Raw genomic sequence first — 25,980 nt, 5'->3', positions numbered from 1 at the left:
CTGTTTCTTCTATTAAGTGGTTTGGCTGTGTGTCTTATAATGTGTTAGAAAACAGTGCCACCTGATGTTCAGCTGCATGACTAACCTTCTTCTACTCCCTAGTACAGTGTGAGCAGTTGTCTTTTGCATCTTTCTCTCTTTTTATTCTCTTAAATTAGGAACAGAAAATAAGATTTATTCAATTGAAGCCCAAAAAAATCTGAGTATGCTGTGAACATGCTTAGTTACGCCTGGCTTTGGTCTGACATTTCACCTTTATTAATGTGCTTGACTTAAGAAGTCAACAGGATAACAGATATGACACATAACCCTTTACCTACAGTATGTGATGTGACTAACTACCCTCTTTTTGCAAGATGCTGGATACTGCATTCCCAGATGCATGATAGCTTTAAATGTATTATCCATCGCTCTCCTGTTGCAACTCTGATGCAGTCTTGCACTTGTGCACATGGTGTTTTAACATGCCCATATTTGTCTGGTGGTGAGTATACATTTTGTCTTGCTTTTGAATACTTGAATTGCAAATTTGACTCATAATAGATAATACAGATTTTGATGCTGAAAGCAGTTCTGTAATTTGTTAAATTTTCAATTTCTTCAGGATTTAAAACCCAGTGATGCAGGGTTTGGGACCAGATCCATGAGTAGCCCAATCAATCGGATAACTGGGGTCAACCTCCCAGAGGCCCAAGCGGTAAACTCCAACCTTTTTCAGTCTGAGCCGCATGTCTGTCTAGACCCAGACGATGCTTTCAAACAAGGTCTTGTTTATAAATCCACCCTGAACCACTTGCCAAAGTTCAACGAAGGAAGCAAGTGCATACATAGTTCACATGTTTCTTCTGTGTCGCTCTCTGACATAGCAGCAGCTAGGGAAGGGGCCACGTGTGAAGACCCGATCATCAAGATGATAGAAGTGAAGGAAGTCAGTGATGGATTGAGGGTGTGCTACACGGGGGACACACTGACCCTGGAGAAGGCTTTTCAGTGTGGTTTGATACCTGCTTCTGTCTATGTAGAAATTCTGCAGAGGCAAAAGACCCGTCAGGATATAATGAATCCCAGAGCTGCTGAAGATGTGCCACTCTTAGAGCCTGTGCAGGAGGTTGAACCTTGTGAGGTCAGTAGACTGATATTGACGTGCCTGAGCAGAAATAAATCACTGACTTCAGGGAGGGATATTAAGACTTTGAGGTATTTTGGTGATGGTGTAAGTGATCAGGAGACCATGTCAGAGGATGGTATGGGTGATGGGCTAAAAGTGGATGCAGCCGTTCAGTGTGATTTGATGAGCTCTAGCAGCACACTCATTGTGCTTGACAATCAGCAGCAGTTTATGGGACTCGTGTTGCCTTCTTCTGGGGAAATCCAAACCGTGTTTACCTCATTCCAGTATGACCAACAAATCACCACTGATGAGTTTACCAGCACACTCTTAAGTAATCGGGAGAAAATAGCAGCTTTTTACATTCCAGAAAATTCAGAGGTGGTCGACATCGCCGCCGCCATTCAGAATGGTTTCATTGACATTTATACAGCAGAGGTTTTAAAATCCGTAGAGATTCCTGATGTGTTTCCTGATGTTGATCACCTTAATGAAAAGTTTTCATCTTGGCTTATGTACAGAAAACTCACGGTTGATGGTTGCTATCATGCTGCAGATTGCTTAAAAGTTGATAACATCCCTACTCAAACAGAGGCAAAGCAGCTATTCATCTCCTACCTAATGTTGAACAGTTACATAGATCCCGAATCCGGGCAGCGGGTCCTAATACTCGATAGACAGCTGAGTAAAATGGTCAACATTTTTCTTGACGATTCAATATTTTCTGAAAACACTGAGAAAAATGTAACTTCTCTGACTTTAAATGTTGGTGACCTTCCAGAACAGGTAGATTTAGACATACCGCTGCACATAAATGAGGAAACGGAGGAGTTAATTAAAAACACACAACACACATTTGATCCTCGTGATTTTGTTTCCTCAGCCAATGGAAGAATTAGCTTCGATAAAAAAACATACGCAGATGAAGAGGCTCTAAAACAGGAATTGTTAGTAGATGATGATGACATTGACATGGATACCACAGAGCCTGGTGTAGCGGAGGAAACCGTGTGTCAAAACAACACAAATTGGACCAAGTCAGACCAATTTCCAGATTGTGGAAATAGTTTCCAAATTGATGATGGAGGTGCTGACAGTGAAGGTCTTGATATTCCAGGGACCTCAGTTCTTCAAACGTTATGCTTTGTAAACAGAACAAATGTTGGCTCGCCGTCAAGGATGTTTGACTCTGAGGGTTTAGTAGAATCGTGCCGTCAGACACTACCATACTACGATGCTGAGTCACTTTGTAGTGAATCAGAAGGTGCGGATATTATCCAAGATGAGTTTTTATGCTCTCAGGACGTGTTAGTTGACAAAGAGCAAGACTGTGCTACTCATCTCCTGAAAGCACAAATGGAGGAAGGAGACATTTTACATGTCACCTCTGGGAGGCGTTATGACCAGGAGGCAGCTCTCAGTCAGGGCCTAGTTGACCAGATGACAGTTTTGAAACTGCTTGACCTACGGTCAGATGAAAAAGGAAGTGTCGTAGGAGATGAGGATGACACAATGTCTGTTTTAAAACAGCCAGTGTCAGATGGATCTATATCCTCAAATACTGCTCTTCGTAATATGGAAAAGCAGAGCCTGTCGAGGTCTGGTTGCACCGTTAGTATCAGTGAGTCTGGATTAGTTAAAGATGACTGTGTTGACTTCTACCCTGAAGACAGCAGATACCCAGAGGAAAACTACACTCACTCCATCCCTGATGATCATAATCGGCATTTAAATAATAATAACGAAGCTGGAAACACGCAGACTGAGAGGAAGGTTGCTGTCATGATGCTTGATCTGACTAATTACGAGGCTGATAACGAAGAGATAGAGAGTGAAAAAGGAGGTTCAGAGGTAGATTGTGAGACAACAGGAAATGCAGGAGAGATGAGTAATTATCTCCATCATTCCCCTCTCTCAGTTAGTGGTCACGAGTCTCCAATGATCTCACCCGCCTCATGGAGTCAGGTTTCTTCAGAGTGTATTCATCACTTTGACAAATCGCCTTTACCGGCTGAAGACAGTGACTCACAGGGTGTAATCAATAACCAACTGATAGATATGGCGTGCGTGATAGAAAAAGCTGCTCCAACTACCCAGTCACGTCCATCTAGTCTGAGTGACAGAACTGAAGAGATCAGCACTGATCCAGAAAGCCAGACCCAATATGCCACTTGTATTGATCCCTCTAAATTGGACAGCTCACCCATTGATAATGTTTTTTTCATTGCGGGATATGATGCCCAGGTGGAAAATAAGACAGTTAGCGAGAGTGTATTATACACGTCTTCATCACACTGCAATGTGTTGTCTGAGGGAAGTAGAACGGAGAATGACACAAGCGCAGTTCAGTCACCTTCGGACGGCGAGCCAGCTCCAAGTATAGATTACTCATCGCCCAGAGATTTGGTTGAAAGTGCAGTCATTTCAGAGTCAAGGGGTAATGGTAACTATGACAACAACATCACAGAAGATGGCAGCAGAATCACATTACATCAGCAAGCAGCATTTCGTTCAGAAAGCGATTTTAGTGTTGGATCTGAGCCCAGCTGCTCTCAAACTGGTCGGAGTGTGCTTGTCGGGGAGAGATCTCCACAGTCACCCGTTGTTTCCGATGAAGTCACCGCAGCAAATGCTATCAATCTTAAGTGTTTTGATGCTGAAGATTCGGAGCACTATACTCCAGCTGGCACCACAGTTTCTGTTGAAACAGGACTGGCTGATGAAGATTTGTCAGGTTCACAGCTCAGTGATGCAGAAGATGTTGAGTTGAGCACAGGCAGTCTTTCCCCAGAGAGGCAACATGAGGACATTTTCACAGGCATTGATATGGAACAGATCTCTGTGTCGAGAAATGTACAGACAGGAGAGACAAGTGATAAAGAAAACGCAGGTATTTGTGGAAATGCGTCAGAACTTAACTTAGGACAGTCTGAAGTTGTAATGGGAGTAGGGTTAGGATTGTATATTCTACCAGAGGAAAAAAGGTTAGATGTGTGTTCTTCTGAGCATCCCCAGGTAGATACAGATTTGCTGTCAGACAGCTGTGTTACATCTGATGCTTCCTCTTCAGCTCCGTCAGTGTTTTCTAATGCTGCAAGGGCACATGTAGATGTAGAGGAGGAAATTATTACAAAGGGGACTCATGTCAATGATTCGCAAAAGGCACAACCTCGAGACACTGAAAGCACTGTAGTTCAGAATGCTCCACAACCTTTAGACGAAGGTGGTTTTCACAAGAAAGACCCACCTCATGGACTTTTAGAGAGCCGTCATCCAGACCTTCTCATGGATTTGCTGAAACAAAACGCCCTCAGATTTAACAACAAAGAAATAGAAAACTCAGAACAGATACTGCAGGAGGAGAAAGTCGGTGAAAAGACACAGCAGCCTGATGCTCCAAATATCCAGCTGCAACTGCTGCAGGTTCTCAAGACTGTTTCCTCAAGCCAAGACCTTTCAGTGCTTCAGGAAGTGATGGACACTCTAAACAGTGCCCTGGGGGGTGACTCCCTGCGGGGTGACTTTCTGGAGGAACGGCGGCACACACTGGAGAGCATCAAGGAGGAGAGCTCAGAGGAAGAAGATGAGGGCTCAGCAGAAGATGACTCGGGTGTCTGCCGCTCTGCTGCAGGCAGTCACCAACCGTCTCCTCAGTCGTGTGGCAGCTCAGACGCCTGCAAAGTTGAGAAGGTTAAAAATAAGGTACATTTCATGTTGTTTCAGTGATAAGCTTAACCCCTGCCTTCGTTTTTTGACCTAAGTACATCTGCTTCTCTTTTGTTTTGTGTTTTTTTTTTTTTTCCTCAGCTGTTCACCATCCAGGATTATTTGGAGTGTGTTGGGAGACTGCAGGATCACGCTGATGTTTTGGAAGATGTCAGAAAAGACCTTTTAATCCAGGCACCAATGGGGAACAACATGGAAGAACTGCAGATTCAAATAGAGGATTTTCAGGTTAGAAATTACTAATATCAAACAATATTATATGTTCATAATTTTTCACTTATGTATATAGATTTATGCATTAGCTCCTGACCAAATTTCCCTTTTTATCCAGTCTCTGGAGTCCCAATTTTCTAGACTGGCTAGTGTTTTAACAGCAGATATGGAGAAAGCCAAACACCTCATGAATTCTGCTGATGAGGATATTCCCATACAAATCCACCAAGATTTAGCCTCGACATATCAGGATATGGAGCCAAATTTTACTGCTGTTTCCCAAATGTGTGCAGAAAGGAGTCACTCCCTAATTCAAGCAATGGAAACTGGAAAGGTCAGTGTTCATTGCTAGTGATTAAAATACAATGATGTAACAGTTGCATCAGCTGTTGACTACGTAAATGTGATTTTAGGTACACTTGGAATCAATGTACCAGAAACATCTAGGTGATCTTAATGAACTCACGGGCCTCATCCGAAACAACTCAAAAATGTTTGACGTGGATCTTAACCCATGTGATGTGGACACACTGAAACATTTGATTCAACAGAACAGGGTATCATTAAATATATCTAATTCAAAACATCCTATATTCACAGTAACTACAGAAACTTACTCTACATATTTCCATCTTTTCTTCCAGGACACTGAGAGCAGTCTGCTAAAAGAAGCCAGGATCAAGTTAGAGGATGTCACATTTGATATCCAGTGCTTTATTTCTGAGCACGCTCAGTTTCTGAGTCCAACTCAGAGCAGCTTCCTCCTCAAGTTCCTCAGCACCACTCAACGAGCGTTCAGGGATCAGACAGAGAGGCTTGGTACCCAGAGGAGTGCATTAGATGTCCTGCTGGACACCAGGGAGAGGGAGAGCGAGGACAAGGTCTGCCTGTAGATATACTACAAAATATCACAGATGTTTACCTAAAAAACAACAACTGTACATGCTTGGTGTGCTTGATAATGAATGCTTACCTTTGCATGTAGAGTGGGCTGTATAAGCCATGTTACTGGTCAGATTTAAGCATAGGAATATATAGGTCAACTCTAACATATTGAATGAGCACATGCAGAACTGTGAGAGCTAACAACAATGATGTGTTATTCAGACAAGTAAGTTACAACAAGGAATTTCACATATGTGGTTTCACATTATTGGTACACAATTTTTGATATTGGAATGAGATGCCTGAACCTCAGACTTCAGAACAAAAATGATTAATCAGTTCAAAAAACTGTACAGATATTGAACTTTTTTTTTACTTTTTCCAAGTAATGAGTAACACACAAATATCCCAGGATTTAATGTGTTTACCATAGTATTTCACTGTTTTGTTGATAATTGTATTCTGAAGTGAATTATTGGCTTTTGTTTCCAGAATTCAGATTTGGGCGGTTCTACTGTGAATGCCTTAATTGTTTAGAAAAAAAGTAACAACATTGCATGCTCACATGCTTGATCGCTCCTGCAGACTAACTCTGTGTGCTGGTTGTATCCTACAGGTCTTCAAGACACCAGTGAACAATTAACAGTGGACACAATGCACCTTCTCTGTTGGAACACTTTCACCCACAGCAAACCCATTAACACACCGGACATAATGTGCTTATTACCATTGCAAGACCAAAGTGGCGAATGGCGAAATAGCATGTTTACAGCATACTAGATTTTTACACTATTATGATGAAGGAAAAGATTTGCATGTTAAATTTAAGTGCTTGAATATTTTCTCCTCTCTTGTTTTGCCATTTGTATTCCCAGACCATAGGAACAAGCCTTTATGTGAACACTGTCGGGTTTTGGGGTTTGTTTTATATGAATGTTTTTGAATGTGGATATGTTTAATGGAAGCCTTTTGATGTCAAAGTAAGATATTTACTTGGTGTCTTTTTATTCTCGTTTGACAGTCTTTGTTGGAGAAACACAAGGAGTTTACAGAGAAGTTGGAGGAAGTGTGTGCTAATCTCACCCTGACAGAAAACCATCTGATCGGTCATCAGCAACAGGCTGAAAATGCTGAGTGTGTCACAGACCTGCAGCAGTACCAGCAGGAGCACCAGGTTTGAAATAAGCTCTCTTTGCTTTTTAAGAAGCACAGTATGTGTCCAAGTTTTCATCAGTTATAATCGGTTTATTCCGTAACCCCACTATTCCTCCTGTCTGATCTCAAGGCCCTGCAAAAAGATGTATTGACAAACGCCAGTGCCTTGAATGAGGTCATCACAAGTACTAAAAAGTTTCTGGAGGAAAACCGGAGCAAGCTAATGCCAGATCAAATCGCCGTTATTGAGAGCAAGTTGGAAGAGGCCAAAAGCAGAGCCAAGCTCATCAACCAGCGGGCTGAGGAGTCCAGGAAAGATTTGGAGAAGGTTGTTACCACAGCCATAAAACAGGAGAGTGAAAAGGTCAGAGTTCAGATTACCTCCACATGTGTGTGTGTTAAATTATTACTTAACTAAATGGCAATGTATTATATAGATTTTTCACTATTCAGTATTTTGTTAATAGGTAATCCATTTGTCTTTTCAGGCAGCAGCTGTTGAGCGTCTTGAAGAAAGTAAGAACAAAATCGAAGGTCTCCTGGACTGGATATCCAACATAGGGAATGAAAACGAGAGCCGTCTGGATCAAACTGACCATATAAGTAAAGAGAATGGAAACCTGCCTAAAGAAACCTCGGCCACGGGACTGATAGGAGAGGATGACGATGCCAATGGAAACACTTTACAGACCACTGAAAAGGATTTTGGCACAGAGACCAGCGGCAATAACGACGGCTCCTTTGACCTGGATAAGCAGTATGACAGGGTCAAGGTACAGTTGGTTTTTGCAAAAATGTAGAGAAAAAAATTTCTAAAGTTTGTTCCACAGCAGTTCATACTTACACGTGGGAGTGTTTACAGGCACAGACTTTGTTTCTCAACAGTGCACAAGTTAATTAAGATCCCAGGGCATTACTTGAGGCAGATCATCATGCTTATGCATCTAAAGTTGAAAGACACAAGTAGCAAAGACATTTTCAAAGTTCAGTGTTATAATCGATTTCTAAGTATGGTGAAATGATTAAAATGGCAACAATTATAAAAGCTCCAAAATTGTATTTTATTAGAAAATTAAAGAGTTAACTACATCTTGTTATCTGAAAATAGTTTGTTATTAGAATATGATTTGCCATTAGAAAAGATGAAGGTGATAAGATGGGTTACATGGGTGAAAAAATAGTTAACAATTTAGTTTAATAGTATTTAGCAGACTTGAAGTTTGAGTTGAAGAGAAACAGCTGAAGCCAATAAAGCCAAAAAGTATGAAATATTAAAGAATTGTTTTTGTATAAATCATGTTATAATGTTTAAGAAATGTAAATAAAGATATAATTGCAGCTGTATGTATTGGTATGGTGTCCTCAAGGCTTTATTGTTCTCACAGGCCTGTCATCAGGAGATTCTGTCCCAGCAGCAGGATCTGATCATGGTCACCCAGTCAGCTCAGGCTCTGCTCGACAAGCAGGCCAACGTGCTGTCTCCGGAGGAGAAGGAGAAGCTGCAGAAGAACATCCAGGAGCTGAAGGGGCGCTACGAGGCCTCGCTGACACAGGCTGAACAGCAGATGAAGCAGGTGCAGTGTGTCCAGGAGGAGCTGAAGAAGTTCCAGGGTGACTGTGAGGAGTTTGAGGGCTGGTTAGACCAGGCGGAGGGAGAGATAGAGGAGATGGGCGCTCCTGCAAGCTCCTTCAATATCCTCAGCGATAAACACCAGCGACAGAAAAGCTTCTCAGAAGATGTGATTTCCCACAAAGGGGACCTTCGCTTCATCACCATGTCAGGACAGAAAGTGCTGGATGTGGCTAACGCCTGTGGACTGGCTAACTCTGCGGCTAAGAATGCTCTGCTGGACGTGGATACTTCAGGAACCTGTTCTGCTGTCAAGGACAAGTTGGCTTCAGCAGCCAGCAGATACAAAACACTACATTCACAGGTACTAAGTCTGCAGTTGATCAAATGGATCTTGAGAGGTTGCAATGACTTATTCTTGCCACTAGGTGGGAGCATTTGTCTTCATTAAAAACGAAGGCGTCACACTATCTTCTGTAAGCACTGTGAAAAGGTCAGATGGAAAACTGCAACTTTCTCTGACACACACTGAACATTGTTCATTGTTATCTTCATGTTTTGAGCCTGTGTACTTAATTATGTGTTTCCTGAATACCTTATCACACATACAGTATCATTTAATTTCCTTTGTTTCAGTGCAATCAGCTTGGCAACAACCTGAAAGATGTGGTTGACAAATACAAGAAATATGACGACTCAAGCGCCGGTCTTTTGAAGTGGCTGAACAGCTCAGAGGAGGAAGCGAGAAAGCAGCAATCAGAGGCCATAGCAGCTGACCCACAAACACTACAGAAACAGCTGGAGGAGACCAAGGCAAGAAAAAGTGCAAGCCAGGGCTGTCAAGGTTTGGCCTCGTCTTGGTATCGAGTCCAAAGCTCAGATTTATCTCCGATTGTGGTCTTTTTTAAACTTGTTATACATTTCTTTCATATTTCTGTGAGGCCTCTCTAATTTTTGAGGCTAACACAAGAGTCATAAGAAAAAAAAACTTTTGATCTTTCCTCCCATGTGATTTCATTTTGGTGAGTTGGAATTTTTACAGTTACAGTTCAAAAAGGCTGCGAAAAGATGTCTTTAAGATAAGATAAGATGAATCTAAGTGATCTTTAATGGATATTAGGTTATGAATAATCCAAGTAAAGAAATAAAGAATTCCTTTGTTAAGTAACATGTGCAGAACTTGGAGCATTGGCAGGGTCATAAGGTCATGGCTCAGTAGACCTGCCTTACCATATACAGTGTTTCCACTGACTTTAGTGCAACATAGTTATTTTTAGCTCTGTGTTCAAATTCGAACCCACATGTGAATAGTTTAACTCTGGTTATTCAAAGCCTACATACTCCTACAGGAGGATAAGAAACGATGCTGTCTCTGTCAAAGCTTTTGGCAGCAGTTAGCTTGAACATTTCTCTGTAGGGAGGTAGTGGTTTACAGCATAGATATGCCCAGATAAGAGGCGCCTGCGGGCCAACCAAGGAACACTGTACTTTTGGCTTTGGTTACAAATCACTGCAAAGAATCCTAAGCCTTTCTGTATTGTAACAGCCGAGGCAGACGGGTACATCCAACCATATCTGTGGAATGACTCAATATTTATTATCCAGACGTGCTTGCACATCATTACTTTTTTATCTTTAATCCACCACACGGGTTAAATGCATAATCTGTACAGTACAGTACAAAAGTAAAAAAGGACATTTATTTTATGAGGATACAGTTTTATTTTCTCTGACCTCGTCTTACTTATTGATCCACAGGCCCTACAAAGTCAGATGTCAGGACATCAGACTGCTATTGAAACACTACGCAAAGCAGCTGAGTCTTTGATAACATCTGAAGGAGACCTGCTGAGCAACTCGGACGATATCCAGGAGACAGTAGGTGAGGGAAAAATCCAAGTAGGGATCCAATTTTGCACCCTCTACAGAATACAGTATATGAGACTTTAAATGATAGTATGTGTTATCAATGACACTTAAATAGTGGAATTAGGATTCCAGCCTTTAAATGTGCAAATTAAAAGATGTCAGATATTGAAATTACTCTGAAATGCTTGGGAAAGGTTCTAAATAAAGTATTTCAAAGTACAGCTTAAAGTTCATAAATCTCATAGCCCTGCAACATGTTGCCTTGCAACTTGTTACTTGTAAGTAGGTAGGTTGTTAATCAAACAGACTCTCCAAAAAATTCATCATACCCCAAAGTGTCCACCCCTTTTCTAAAATTTACAAAAGTTATGAGTTTGAAATATGGCTCTTGGCGTGTCTAATTTGTATTCCTTCTCTCCAATCATTAGGTTCTTGGCATACACTTAAAAAATGCTTTTACTCTACCAAAATCTTAGTGAATGTTATCCCTTGCCACACTTAACGCCTTAAGAAATTCCAAATATGTTTCTGCTTAGGTTTGAAATGTTTATCTCACAATGTGTCCCTAACAATGAGAAACTGTTCAGTTTTAAACATAACCTGATTTGTTGACCCGCATTGTAGATGACATAGTTGAACGCTATGACAACCTGTCCAAGTCTGTGAGTGATCGAAATGAGAAACTGCAGATCACCTTGACTCGCTCAATGAGTGTGCAGGACGGTTTGGATGAGATGATGGGATGGATGGAGGGAGTGGAGGCCAGTGTAAAAGAGAAAGGACAAATTCCCCTGGATTCTGCATCCATTGGAGATATCCTCAGCAAAGAAGTAGTATGTATTCTTGTCATCATTTCAGCAGTCCAATAACTAGATACTGTATTATGTTGTGCTGTCAACGGTTAATTATTTGTTTTTTTACCAGCTATATTAACTTTATTTAGCCATTAAAACTGTTCCATCCTGTATTTTTTAAGGCGTTAGAGCAGGACATAGCAAGTCGCCAGAGCAGCATCTCAACCATGAAAGCCAAGGTGAAGAAGTTTGTGGAGACGGCAGATCCCTCTGCTGCTGCACTTCTGCAATCTAAGATGGATGCTCTCTCCCAGCGTTTCTCTAACGCCTGTGACAAGCATAAGCAAAAGGTTTCCCAGCTGGAGCAGCTGAAGGAAAAGGTGGAACAGTTTGAGGAGGTCGCAGATAAAGTTCAGCAGTTTGTTGTGAAACGTTCACAAGATTTACACGACACAGACGGGCCAGGAAAAACCTTCAATGAACTTTCCCAGCTAATGCAGGTAACTATACCGCTGACGCTGTTCATGACCATAAATGGATAACTTTTTTGTACACTTTCAGTAATGTTACATCTTCATCAAGACATTATTTTATACGGCAAAGAATTACATTTATAATTTCACTGTAGAACACCAAAGCTGAGATGGCTGAACATGCCAGTGATTTGGAGAAGCTGCAGACTCTGTCCATGGAGCTGTCTGAAATAAGCCCTGATGGAAACAAAGCCCAGATCCAGAGCAAGATGGACGATCTCTCAAATATTTTCAGCACCTTCAAAGACACTGTCAAAGAAAAGTAAGATGGGACAGGGGAGGGGAAAAAATGTCTTTGTCTTTACACTTTTAACAAAAATAACATCCTTTTATAATGTTTGTATAATGTACAGATGGATGTGTGATATGACTGATTCTTGTCTATTACAGGGAAGAGGAGGTATCATCCTGTCAGGACCAGCTGGGAGAGTTCAGATCTGCAGCTAGCGCTCTCACCAAGTGGCTGGAGCAGACAAATGAGAAAGTACCTGCGGTTCAGCTAAGCAGCAGTGTGGAAAGTCTAGAGAAGGACCTGCAGATAGTCACTGTGAGTCAGTAAATAAATAAAAAGTCTACTATAGAGACAAGAGTTATTCCTGTATATATTTTGTCTAACTGAACTTTAAGTGCTGGAACAGAAGCAATTCATGTATCACTTTGCATCTGGCACAGTAGAAGAGTGTGTTTTGCAATAGATATATGTTAAGTGTGTTTTAATAGATTATAGTCCTGTCCTCCCTGTACTCTCCACCATCCTATCCTGCTTTCTCTGCCAACTAATGACAGATGGATGGTATGTGTTTACACAGGATAGATCTGCGAGTGAAACACCATGTTGTCCAGCAGAGAGACTATTTGCTTCACAAGATGTTACAGAAAAGATCACAAAAGTAGATCCAGAAATAGCACAAAAAAGAAAAAAACCACAGAGGCGAAATCATCAATTTTTTTTTTGTTTATCCCGTTTCTCACTCGCATTTTGAGACATCGGCTTTTGCTTTTATGTGATATGATAACATGTATCTGTCTGATTAATCAGGGATTGTTAGATGAGTGGACATCCAAAGACCCTGCTGTCCAAGACCTGAACAGTAAAGGATCAGCGCTATGCAGCCTCATGACTTTCCTCACATCTCCCGCCAAGACAAAGGCCCCTAACAAGTCAGGTAATCGTCAGCACACTTAACCTCACATGTTTGAATCAATCAGTGGAATGGGAAGCATGGTGTTTGGGTGCACTTCTGAGTACTGTATACTCCCTAACCATTAGAGACCATGGAAAGATCTTATGCCAACAATCCTAGATAGTCTGCCTTCCCTTTACACAAGCTTTGTCTTATGTCTTTGCATCAGCTCTTACTAATGGTGGCGGTCCAGCGAGCCATTCCTACCTAACCAATAAAGGTAATCAAGTGTGTACAGTATGTGAATGCTGCTCTGTAAATACATTGTTTGTGGTGTGCTGTGTAGGTATTATGGCTGGTTTTCAAAACACTGCTATGGCTGTGGGGGCTGTGGGGGCTCTCTCTGTGGGGGCTCTCTCAGTTGCTATTTGTCAAACAAATAGCAACTTTTGAAGATCACTGTAACAGTATGTTCTGATTATGAGTAATAAAGTTAAAGTAACTTAGACAGAGGGAGTCTGTTGCTTTTTTAATGTCCCAAATGAGCAATTAAGCCTCAGCCAAACTCCATAGGGAGTGAGTTATTTCATAATTTTTCATCAGTTGATAGTAAGTTAATCGACATTTAAAGGCCCAAACATTAATTTACACACAGAGGGAGGACAATTGATAAGATAAGAGCTACATTTATTGGTCCTCATGCAATAACATGGTTGTATTCTTATCTATGACTCTCTTACTGTTTTCTGTGAGGCTTGTTGTCAAGCCAAAATACATAGCAATAAAATATAAACAAAAGGAAAAGGCCTTTATGCACATTATTATTTAAACTCCAGATTCATTCAAATTAGGCATTATAATTCTTAAGTCAAACATGCGGAGAAAATCAGACTAACTGTGCATGACTCGTACGACTCGTATTGGTAAATGCACAAGTTCTCTTAAATCACTCGAATGTGCCACTCCAGAACAAACCTGTTCATATTAGTGGAATTCATCATTTATTGGGATAAGAGCCACTGATTTCCAAAAATGCTTCAATTCAATTTGCTGTGAGTGGGTGTTACTTAATTAACTCATATTCTGAACATACTGTACCATAAGGCTACTATATTAATGGTGCCTCACTGTTATCATAACCTCATGATGATGACACTTTGCCTATAAACTCCTGGTAAGGAAACTTGATAGAATTCTTTTTGACGTCCACAGAGCTGATGTTAATTCAGCAGAACATGTCATTCGTCAAAGAAGGATACACAAGCCTCGGGGAAACGCTGGAGAGTCGGGCAGCAGAGCTGAGTAGTTTGGTGCAGGAACTGAAAGAGGCCCAAAAGGAGACAGACAACATGATGATATGGCTGAAGGACATGAAAAAGACTGCAGCATCCTGGAACAAAGCAGCTACAGAGAAAGATTCAGTGAAAACACAGCTTGAACAGCAGAAGGTACAGAGAGTCTTGTTGTCGCTCACCAAATGGTTTAATTATGTTCTCAAACTGCACACAGTCCTCACTGTTTGTTTTGCTTTGAATGAGATCACAGGATTCAAGCAGTTATGCATTGTTTTATTATCTTAGGCATTTGAGGATGACATGAAGCAAAAGCAGGAGCAGCTCCAGAATCTAAGAGAGACGCTTCTCAACTTGATTAAGACTCATCCGAACTCCCCTGAGGCAGCAAAATGGAAGCAGATGTTGGCAGAAATAGGTATGCACCAAGGTGTTGTCTCCAGATGGCCCTAGGTAATTTATGTCACTGAAACTGTCAGAGGTTTGTTGGATCCCACTGATCTCATTACAGCACTGGTCTTTGAATAAAGGCTTTAACAAAATGACATATACATGTATGAGATGTTAGACCAGCTATATTACTAGTATTCATCTAGTCACATGTATACAGAAAGTGTCTCACTACCTGCTCTCTGCCACAGCAGTTAACATAACACATTTGTGGTGCCAAGTCCTGCACAGTGGGAGGATTGCTACGAGAACAGTGGGTAGAAAGGTGATGTTATGCTGACTAATGCAGACTGGTGTGAATGTTCTGCCCTCCTGCTCAGACGCTGCTTGGGCAGATATCAGTGGCTCTGTGGAGGAGAGGAAGCAGCACCTGGAGCAATCCAACAAGAACCTGGACATCTTCCAAACAACTGAGCTGCAGCTTGGTCAGTGGCTTTCAGAGAAAGATCTGATGATGAGTGTCCTCGGACCCCTCTCGATAGACCCGAACATGCTTAAAATGCAGAAGCAACAAGTTCAGGTAAGCATGGTGCATGTTGTTGGGAATAACTTCAGGCTTATGCATCTCTAAAGAACCAGAATGTTATGTGGTTTTCTGAAGGAATGTTCATCTTGACAAATTTTTGCCATCCAGATCCTCCAGAACGAATTTAAGAGCCGAAAACCTCAATATGAGCAACTGGAGGAAGCTGCCTCTGCCATCCTGAGCTCCTCAGGCAACCAGGACCCCTCAAGTGGGAAGCTGGTGAGGGAGCAGCTCGCTTGTGTCACCCAGAAGTGGCAAGGACTCACAGGAAAGCTAGACCAGCGAGACAGCCTCATCGACCAGGCCGTGGTAAAGACGGGGCAGTTTCAGAATTTACTGAGGAGTGTCAGTCAGACTGCCACACAGCTGGAGAATCAACTCACCAACCATCAGGGCCACAGCACCCAGCCCGATGTTGTGAAGAAGCAGTTGGAGGATGTCCATAACATCTCAGCACAGCTGAGAGACGAGAGGAAGAAGCTGAAGGAGGCTGAGGCCATCAACACAGAGCTCACAGCGATGGTGACTGAGGACTATCTCAAGGCAGACTTGGTCAGGCAGCTGGAGAGTGTCAGCAAGCCTTTCAAACAGCTGGAAGAGAAAGCAGGTCCGCCTTTTAACCTAACCTAATAATGTAATGTTGTAATGTTTGGAAAGAAAGAAAGATTCTATTTGTGTTAAGTCACACTAAAATATATGTAGTCTATGACAACAACTTCCCAACAGGCTAAATTGTAGTAATCACAATCGCTCTTGTAAAGTATTCAAACTCTGGCTTTTTGTCAACTGTTTTTACTATTAATTTTATATTTGGCTTGTATTGTTTACCATGACTGCCCACTAAAGTATATCAGAAATGTGGAATAAAAAAGTCATACGCAACAATATTCCTAGCTACTTTTTGGTTCCACTTTTTGCACAAGAGGTGTTGCAGCCTTTAACTCACTAATTGCCACATTTCTCTGTTGTAGCAAAACGGATCGAGCAGCTCAACTCAACCTTTGCCAGCTCTCAGCAGTTCCATCAGACCTCCAAAGACTTCCAGTCATGGCTGGGTGAGAAGCTCCAGGAACAGTCTAAGCCCCAGCCCATCTCTGCCAAAGTGGACATCCTGCAGCAAACCCTTGAGGAGCACAGTAAACTCCAAAAGGCTCTCAGTGAACATGAGAAAGCTTATAACACAATCACCGGTGAAGGGGAGATGCTTCTGCAGAACACTGACGGTGCAGAAAAGTTGGCACTACAAGGGCAGCTGACTACGCTCTCTTCCAACTGGGAGGAGGTGAAGAAGAGCTGTGTGGAGCACGCTGACAAACTTCAGACTGCTCTGCAGAAATCTCTGAAGTATCAGGAGCATGCAGAGAAGCTCAGCTCTTGGATCCAAGAGTGTGAAGCTAGTGAGGGCCGAGTTAAACTCACTGTTGATCCGATCGCTGTGGAGAGCTCAATTTCTCAGGTTAAAGCTCTCCAGAAGGATGTCGACAAGCACAGAGGGATGGTGGAGCAGCTCAACACGGCTGCAGATGGCCTTCTTGAGGTGGCCAACACAGACACTGAATCTATCAAAGAGGAGAAAGCTAGCATTGGCAAAAGAGTGGACAATATAGTGGAAAGTCTGCAGAGCAAAAGGGAGTCTCTGGAGAAGGTTTCACACACAGTTAAGGAATTTAATGATGCCTATAAAGAGGCAAAGGGTCAGCTTGAGGGGGCTAAGAAGCAGGTGGACGCCTATGAGTCACAGGGAGTGCAGGCACACAGCAACAAGAACCTGACCAACATGAAAGCCCAGCAGAAGAGTTTAGAGGGAGTGCAGAACCAAGTAGAGCACCTAAAGAACTTGGCCAAGGAGCTTGTGGTTGATGTCCCTGATGCTGATGGAGTGACAGACCTCTTACTGCAGGCTGACAGCATGGAAAAAGACTACAGCACCCTTAACAAGAAACTAGAGGAGACGTGCCAAGTCATGGAGGGTAAACTGCAGGGTATTGGGCAGTTCCAAAACCGTATCCGTGAGATGTTTACCCGTTTCACAGACCTGGATGATGAACTGGACAGCATGGCTCCTGTGGATCTTGACTTGGGCATTCTTAAAGAACAGCAGGACAGCATTCAGAGCTTTGTGGCTAAACTGCAAGAGCTGATGGCCAACACAGCCAATGCTGGAGACAGCTGTAAGAAGATGCTAGAGACTGAAACCTCACCCGACCTGTTAGGCCTGAAGAGGGATCTGGATGCTCTGAGTAAGCAGTGTGGAAAACTGTTGGACAGGGCTAAAGGCAGAGAGCTGCAGGTGCAGAGCACTCTCACCAAACTGGAGGAGTTGTATGGTAAACTCCGCCAAGTGGAAGATAAACTTTGCAGTGCTGTGGGCAAGGAGGCATCGCAGGAGGCAGTCGGCATGGAGACAGATGTCATCAACCAGCAGCTGGAGGCCTTTAAGGTATGGTATCCTCAATTTAGCATGTATTTTGTTATTTAGGCTTAAACATGGAATTTCATTGAATTCAATAGGTTAAATAATGATAAGTGATTGTGTTGGATGATAGAATATTTGGTAATTCACAGCAGCAGTTACCCCTGTTTTTGTCTTTTTTGCATAAACTTTATTTCTGATATAGATTAGGGCTGCAAGTAATGATTATTTTAAACCAGGGTTCTTCAATGTTTTTTAAGCCAAGGACCCCTTAACTGAAAGAGAGACGGAGCAGGGACCCCCTACTACTAATATTGTAAAAAATTAAGTTGCATATTAAACTGGGCCTACAATAAAGTGTAGGGCGGCCTAAAGCCTTTACATACCTTTTTAGTGCATAGTATACTACGCTATTGAAGTAATAATTGTCAACATGATTTTATAAATCATCTTTTAATGTTAACCATACATGTGGCACAGTGAATCCTTGTTAGCTGTGGATGGATACTGTATCTAAATAACTACCTTACCCATAGGCCAGTAAGCCTATCATCAATGGGGATTTATATTTGCTAATAATATGTTGGATTCATGTTAAGACATTTTGATTTTTGAAAAAACTTTCAAATTTTAACAATAATTTGGAGGCCCCCCTACAGTAACTCTGAGGAGCCCCCTTTTGAAGATCTCTGTTTTAAACAATTGATAAATCTGCTGATTATTTTCACAATTATCTTATACTGTATAACCTAAAAAGGGGATGTCATCAAATGTCTTGTTTTGTCTGACCTACAAAACATTAATTTTACTATAATGGCAAGACAAGGAAAAGCAGCACATTTTCACATTTAAGAAGCTTAAACAAGAGTTTAGATTGTTTTTACTTAAAAATTACTCAAACAATAAATCAATTATTAAAATAGTTGCTGAATGATGTTCTGTTGATTAATTGACAAATCGTTTTAGCTAACATAGATGTCAAATGAATTACAGCTATGTAACATTGAATCAGAGAGAGGTTTAAAATAATTTGCAGTCTTTTGGGGTTAGTAAGGATAATAGCGGAACAAATTCTGAATTAGACCCAACATATTGCACAAACATTATTATCATCTCATGTGCTCTTACAATTTGTTCACATATAGTTAAACTGAAACTAATTTGAGAAAAACCTTTCTTTTAAAATCAGATAATAGAAATCTAAACATGCATACCTTTTGATTTGGTTGATGGAATTCAGTATTTAAACATAATATTATCTTTCCTTTTATCCAAAGATTGTGGACACTGAGATAAAAGTCCCTTTTGGTATTCAAACAGGCAGTTATTGACACATGCTATTTGTATTGTTACAATGAACACAGCATTTGTCTGCCTGTTAAATAATTAATTCATAGTATATGAATTAATCTCTGCTAAACGCTGTATTCTCACTTGGATTTCATATATCTATTTGAAAATTTAAATGTTTTAGATGCTGTCTGTCTATCCACAAAACCTTGCATCGGGGCAGTTTACCAGCAGGCTCTTCACTGAGCACACTTGCTATATACATGGCAATCCTCTGGGGACTGCTGGTTCATTAAGGGCATCTGGTGTTAACAAAAGATCTGCGGCCCATATGCAGTGAGGGTGCAGGAGGGATGGACTGTCACAGCCAGGTGGTCACCAGCAGGGCGTCACTTGATTCAATGGTCCCAATAATGAAGCTGGGCCTGCATCCTGATCTCTTAACATCGATGTTGTTCTTTGACGCCTGAACCTTCACCGCCTGACATTATCTTGGGCTCTAAGCTTGTTATAGCCTGGTGTTAATTTGGCTATGTTGACATAGACACCAGTTAGTAAAGTGATGGTTCCAGTATTTACTGCTGGGCTCAGCGACCATCAAGGCTTGTGGTAATATGAAGACACACACTTGTAGTAGATTTTATAGCTGGTGCAAAGCAGCCCAAATGCCAGTGAACAATATAATCCCAGATTATATAGATTATTATTTAGGCTTTTGTGTATTGTTGTACGAATGTTTGGACTAAAACATGTACATTTACTAAAGGTAATCACATATGCAGTACTACAAGCATACCACACAGCTTCCTAATTGTCAGAATGGTCTGTTTTCAATTCCTCTGACCTCTCCATATTAATGGAGGCATTTGTTGTTATCAGTGAGGGATAAAACAAGGGGCCATTAGCAAGATTTACAGACAGATGCAAAATATTTTCAAAGCCTAAAAAATTCCTGTGGAGTTTTCCAAAAGAGGATTAACCTATATTTAGAGGTGAAATTATGACACACTTTTTCATTTATAGTATTAGATAGTATTACTATAAAACAATGTAAACAGCCGAGTATAGACAAATGACACAGATCTGTCCTAAGATATAGGTCAAGGGATTTTTTTTTTAATTACGAGGGGGTGCTGCACTGATGCAGGAGGGCTACTTCCATGAGATACATGGATTGAAATATCATGGGGGTAGCGGGGGTGTCAGCTTGTTGTGTAGAGTTTGGTTTAAACGCCTTGCAGGGAAACTATTAAAAGAAGTGATTGATTCAAATTGTTGCTGAGCAGCGTTGTCATGGTGCATGTTTTACCCCCTCTTTGTCCCATCATCAGTCTGGGTTGAGAGGGCATATACGGCCCTTAGCTGCTGGTGGAAAAACCCCTTTGTGCTCATTCGTACCAATACATCAGGAGGAGAATTGCCAAAGACAAAGCCAAGCAGTATCAGGACTTGATTTGTTTCTTTATTCAGTTGCAGCATGAAAACATTAGATGATTATGTTGTATTCTGTTTTATGTTCAGTGGATCAGGCTCTTGTTTCTGTAGGTAAGTGGGCTTTATTGGCAGCTGTTGCGAAAGAAATAAACAGAGAAAGACAGCGCTTGGATTCGTCTCTTTTATGTGCTGTTACCATTTTAGGTCAAGTTTTGAAAGAGACATGCCTGACTTCATGTGTTTACTCTTGTTTTTCACTTGAGATTTGCACGAGCTCGACTGAGGGAGTCCTGGTGTACGTATATCTTTATGTGTACCTTAAAGGGCAGATCTAGTGACTCAACACCACTGGGGGTTGGCGTGGGTGTCTTTTCTCTCAGACATTACATCAATGTCTCTTACAAATTCGGGAAGGAGTTTCTACCATCTGAATCATACTGTAGCTAACCCGGTCCATTGAAGTTAATGAGGGCAAAAAGTGTCATTGTGACCACGTAGTGTCGCTGACTCACTGCCACATAGCAATGATACACTCTTCTTAAAGTGAAACATGAAACTTCTGTGGGATAGTTGCTATACAGGTATGTACACATATCTTTGCTGTCAGGCGATTATGTTTTCCCACGGGTTGTTGCTTCTAGCAAAAGTGTGTTTTTGCTAATTTTCGTAGCAAACTGAATATCTTTTGGTCAGACAAAACAAGCTATTTAAATATGTCAAGCAGACATATGTCACTTTTTTCAGGTCAAATGATTAACTGATTAAAAAAAAACATTAATGCAAACAAGTCTGTTAACAAGTCAGTTAATAATCCAGGAAGCTCTCCTCCTGGAGTTTTACTTCATTGTATTCATTGTAAGAGTTACAGCTTAATATAAATAAAAAGAACAAAAGCCAAAGATCTGATTTAAAGTTTATTAATTATCACTGGTGGGATTTGATAATGCTCACGTCTCTTTTCCATAGAAAGCATGTTTCTCCTCGTGTGACTCAAGTTTGGCTCTTAGCTGCAGTTGCGCTGTTGTGTGCAGTGCTTAAATGAAATGCAGCATTCACAATTTCTGTAAAGTTCACAAAGCATCAAAGATATATATGGTATATAGATATATGGGACAGGGGGGACAAAGGGGCTTGCAGCAGCCAGAAAAAAGCCTGAATATTTAAAAAGTATGCAGGTTTCAGTGGCTGAACATCCTTTTTAAAATCCCACTAGATCCTAACTGCTTATTTATCTCTGCCAGCGTCCTCTTTCCGTCTCCTCTCATACATGAATATCAGGACAAAGAAGTTGGGATTGTTCAGCTCCTTACCGAGCCACTGTGGTGTAGACAATCCAGGAAACAAAAATAAATTCCTTTCATTATCTCCCCTATTCTCCTTTCTTCTCCTACCCCGGTCACTGGACATAAAAAGCGCCTTCATGCACTTGGCAGAACCGTCAGTGTTAAATTACCTGGGACCTGTGCCTCCCTCAGCATTCCACAGTAATTAAGAATATCTGCAGGGTCCACAGCAACCGTCCACAAGAAGAAAACAGAGGGCAAAGAGAGAAAAAAAGGAAAAGTGTGTATCTATTTCAGAATAGTGTGATGTCATCAGAGTGGGAGCTGCCTGCTGGTCTTTTTTTTTTGTGAAGTAGAAAAGCTGGTGCGTATCGCTTCCCCTCTCCATTCCCTTAGTCTGAAATAAAAGAAAAAAAAATGGAAAGTGAGTGATTGTGTCAGGATGCAGAAGATGGCTTAGAAGTGAAGTCATATGGGCCATGCTGACATAAGGGAGAATTAGAAAGGAGGGGGGTGGGGGGGGGGTCATGTGTCCACCAATCAACATGTGCCGGAGCGGCTCTCAGCACAAATGGAGTTGTGGCAGATGTTGTCTGAATAATGAGCGGGGGCGGGGCATGAAACCCTCTGCCAGGAGGGTGTCTGTCATTGCAAGGGAGCGATGAGAGAGAAAGGGCAGGCTTTTTTGTTTATCCAGGAGTACCAGCTCTCCTCAGAACTGCCCACAGCTTTTGGTAGAGCCTGCTGGATTTGCCTGTGGATATTTTCACTTTGCACTCAAGATTTTCCTTTAACTCGCATGGATGCTGCGAGGATTTCAGGGGAAAAGAAGCACTTTGGACCAGAGGAATAGGGATTAAGTTTTGGCAACACACAGAGAAGAGCCTAGAGGAATATTTTTGGGATAGGTGACTGTATTGAATGACTGGATTTTCATTCCTGCTACAGAATATGAAGCTGTTATACAGTCCTAGCATTTGTTTGAGATTTTTATATTGTTTGCCATATCTGTATTTCTAAAGCCTTTATTTTTTTAACTAGCTCAGTTTAGTCCATTAGATGTCCATCATTTTTAAAAGAACATTTTAAATTGTGGATTTTATTTTTAGTATTTATTTGTTAACTCCTCATTTTAAAGAGATAAAAAAAAATGTTGATTTTGCACACGATTGCCCCTCATGTCAAGGGTTCAAATTGTGCTCCTTTTTAAATTACTCAGCGTGCACTAAAGAACATATACCTCAAAGGATTTCACTACATCCTTAATGTTTGCTTTGTAGTGAGTATTGACGATTGTTTTAGCATGGGCAAACCGCTGAGCAGACCAGATTGCCTCAGACAAAACCCTTCCTGTGTGGGGAAGGGGGAGGAGGAGGACTTGAACATTGATGACTGCTATGTGCCCCAGAGGTCCATTTATGACACCGTCCGGCTCAACGAGCAGATAGACTCGGGCTCTAAAGGCAGCCTTTCATCCCGGCACTTCACAGGCACCTTACCTTACACTCACCGCACGTTAGACCTCAGCAGCATGTATGGAAATGGAGCTCTCTCAACTTCTAGTTCATTTGAGCTCCGAACCCGCAAACCTGCCATGCTGGACGAACGTGTCGTCTTTGATAGACTTAAGCTCAATGGGCACATAATCAGGGCTACTGATACAGTGCTGCCCAAGTCACGTCTCCAGGGAGGAGAGAAGAAGGATCATCCACATCATCGTCGTTCATGGCGGACTTTTGCCCCAACTAACATGGGCGAGTATGCGAGCCGCAGTGGGACCTTATGTTCTGGGAGTGTGGAGAGGCCGGGGTTGATCAATGGCAGGAAAGGGCAGAGTATGACTAGCTCACTGACATCTGAAGAGGACTCGGGTCTGTACAGCCCGACTGTGGAGAAGGAGCGACATGCTCATAGATCCCACAAAAGAGCAGGCCCCAGTACCAGGAGCCTCTCGTCTTCAGAGGCGATGCATATGTCCGGGGACCTGAGAACTGGGCGGTCGCTCAGCTCAGGGCAGGAGGAGTTCCCCTTCTCACCTGCGAGGGACAGCCGGTCTCTTTACCACAGCAGCAGCTTGGTCCAGGAGCTGCAACAAACCGAATCGGGTGTGGCGGATCTAAATGAAAAGGATACCCTCAGCAATGGAGAATACAAATACTCCACTGGGAGGTCCTCCTCAGGGTCAGCCTCCAGGTCTCAAAACGAAAAATCAGGATGGCGTTCCAGGACTTTAACAGACTATGATGAGCTTTCCACTGCTGAGCTGTTAGAGGATGTGTCATCTCAGGACGACTGTGAGTTGGTCAGTGTGGTGGTGACACAGCCTGAGACATATGGAAACTCTGTAACTCTACCCATAGACAGCCGCCAGCAAACCGAAGCGTGTACTGTGCAACAAAGGGCGTCCAAGTACAACATGGAGGAGCTGGAGGAGTTTCTGCAATCAGTGGAGGCCTGTCTGCCGAAAAGTTTAGAGACGTTCCAGCATGCAGGAGAGCAGGAGATAGAGGCCTTACTGAATGCCATCGCTGCATGTCCTGAAATGAACCCTATGGGTTATTTCTCCCCACAGGTGCCCAACAAAAGCCTCTTCCTTCATTTCTGAGTTTTGTTCATAGCTGGTCCAGCACATGTTTCACTATCATACATCTCTTTGGATGAGTTTTTCCCAGTTGCTGGCTTGGTGTTTTACTTAAGTCTGATTACATGATGAGTGAAATAGGTTTTGCCCACTAGCTCAGCCTGTGATTGTGCACAGCTGTGTGTTAAATGTTAACTATGCTTTACTAGAAGCTGCTGCCTGGTTAGAGAGTTGTTTATGTCAGCTGGATTTTTAACACCAAACCTGAGGTGATGTCGTGGCAATCGTGTCTCTGGATTCGGGATGAATTCCTGGCATAATTATGGACTTTTTGTCCCATTAAAAACTAGATCTTTATCATCCTATTTCATTTATTCATGTATTATTGTTAAATGTTTTATATGTTTCAGATTTACAGATGTTATGTGTTTGTGTGAAGCTCAGTTACACCAAATTATTTGAAGACAGTCGTGACAGGGAGCAACATTGTAATCAAACTCTTACTGTCAAAGAGGAATTATTCTGAATTAATTAAAATTTTAATTTGGTCTAGGTTCCGAACAATGTAGTAAAAAAATGAGTGCATTGTGAAATCTCTGGTCTTTACAATTGGAACAGAAATGCAGTCTGTTAAATGAACCTCCAAATAAAACGTATGGCATTGTAATGTGAGTACTTATGAAATATTTATTCTGATTTGTCTTTAGGCTTTCCAGAAAGAGGACATTGATCCGTTGCAGACTCAGCTTCAAGACATCAGCTCCCTCGGCCATGGTCTGATCCAAAACGCTGCCAAAGGTACCAGCACCAAGAAGCTTGAGGATGACCTGGAGGAAGTCAACACAAAGTGGAATACCCTCAATAAAAAGGTTTTGTTTTATACTACCGGTCCGACTGGTTGATCTTTGCTTTTAAATATTGGTCATTAGTGAAAGTATAAAGAGATATTGTCAGTGTAATGAGTCATCTGTTCTTACTATCCGTTATAGTGTTATCCTTTGATGAGTTACTGGGTGCAGTTTGAAGTTGGCTTTAAAACAGGTGACATCTATATTTACCATGTGGTCTGCAGATTGCTGAGCGTTCAGCCCAGCTGCACGAAGCCCTGTTGCATTGTGGGAGGTTTCAGGATGCTCTGGAGTCACTGCTCAGCTGGTTGACTGACACTGAAGAACTCGTTGCCAATCAAAAACCTCCATCTGCAGAGTTCAAAGTGGTCAAGGCACAGATACAAGAGCAGAAAGTAAGCCGGTTATCACGTGGTACAAACATATTAACACACACTAACTGTTTAATCTTTCTACTTCAAAACGCCATTTGTTTTATTTAATTGACATCCATTGTTAAACACGAGTGCGGTACACAAAGCTTTTAGTTTAATGGATACTTTATTTGTCCCTGTTAGATTTACTGTTTTTCACCATCAAGCAATGCTCGCGGTCAGAACATGTTAAAGGCGCCTAATAACTCTCCTCCTTTGTTTGCCTTTGACAGCTCTTACAGAGACTGCTGGATGACAGAAAGCCAACAGTGGAGCTGATAAAAAAAGAGGGAGAGAAGGTTGCAGAACGGGCAGAGTCTGTGGATAAAGAGAAGCTCGCAAAAGAGATTGGATGCCTGGGGCAGAGGTGGGACACTCTGCTCAAGAAGGCTGAAAACAGGTCTGTATAAATCTGTAATGTTAAAAAGTCCCTCTAAATGCAGTGCTTCAGTGTGCTTCAGAGTTAAAACTTG

The 25,980-nt window shown here is 41.8% G+C and overlaps 1 protein-coding gene across 3 annotated transcripts in view; it reads left to right on the top strand.

Annotated features, from left to right (window-relative positions):
* The window catches only part of dst (dystonin), a 107,193-nt gene that overhangs the window by 55,744 nt on the left and 25,469 nt on the right, over positions 1 to 25,980 (top strand). For all 3 annotated transcript variants that reach the window (XM_039784873.1, XM_039784875.1, XM_039784874.1), the window contains 25 exons: positions 605 to 4,810; positions 4,916 to 5,062; positions 5,166 to 5,381; positions 5,461 to 5,604; positions 5,692 to 5,928; positions 6,954 to 7,106; positions 7,218 to 7,451; positions 7,576 to 7,860; positions 8,473 to 9,021; positions 9,294 to 9,470; positions 10,416 to 10,539; positions 11,151 to 11,359; positions 11,503 to 11,820; positions 11,949 to 12,115; positions 12,244 to 12,400; positions 12,893 to 13,019; positions 13,207 to 13,257; positions 14,190 to 14,425; positions 14,558 to 14,687; positions 15,040 to 15,239; positions 15,354 to 15,852; positions 16,217 to 17,685; positions 24,954 to 25,115; positions 25,319 to 25,489; positions 25,741 to 25,907. In XM_039784873.1, the coding sequence (XP_039640807.1) occupies positions 605 to 4,810; positions 4,916 to 5,062; positions 5,166 to 5,381; positions 5,461 to 5,604; positions 5,692 to 5,928; positions 6,954 to 7,106; positions 7,218 to 7,451; positions 7,576 to 7,860; positions 8,473 to 9,021; positions 9,294 to 9,470; positions 10,416 to 10,539; positions 11,151 to 11,359; positions 11,503 to 11,820; positions 11,949 to 12,115; positions 12,244 to 12,400; positions 12,893 to 13,019; positions 13,207 to 13,257; positions 14,190 to 14,425; positions 14,558 to 14,687; positions 15,040 to 15,239; positions 15,354 to 15,852; positions 16,217 to 17,685; positions 24,954 to 25,115; positions 25,319 to 25,489; positions 25,741 to 25,907 (10,535 nt within the window). The remainder of the gene's footprint in view (positions 1 to 604; positions 4,811 to 4,915; positions 5,063 to 5,165; positions 5,382 to 5,460; positions 5,605 to 5,691; positions 5,929 to 6,953; positions 7,107 to 7,217; positions 7,452 to 7,575; positions 7,861 to 8,472; positions 9,022 to 9,293; positions 9,471 to 10,415; positions 10,540 to 11,150; positions 11,360 to 11,502; positions 11,821 to 11,948; positions 12,116 to 12,243; positions 12,401 to 12,892; positions 13,020 to 13,206; positions 13,258 to 14,189; positions 14,426 to 14,557; positions 14,688 to 15,039; positions 15,240 to 15,353; positions 15,853 to 16,216; positions 17,686 to 24,953; positions 25,116 to 25,318; positions 25,490 to 25,740; positions 25,908 to 25,980) is intronic.

This window comes from Perca fluviatilis, chromosome 19, assembly GCF_010015445.1.
Source record: "Perca fluviatilis chromosome 19, GENO_Pfluv_1.0, whole genome shotgun sequence".
Taxonomy (NCBI): Eukaryota; Metazoa; Chordata; class Actinopteri; order Perciformes; family Percidae; genus Perca; species Perca fluviatilis.
This window is presented reverse-complemented; position numbering and strand designations above follow the sequence as displayed.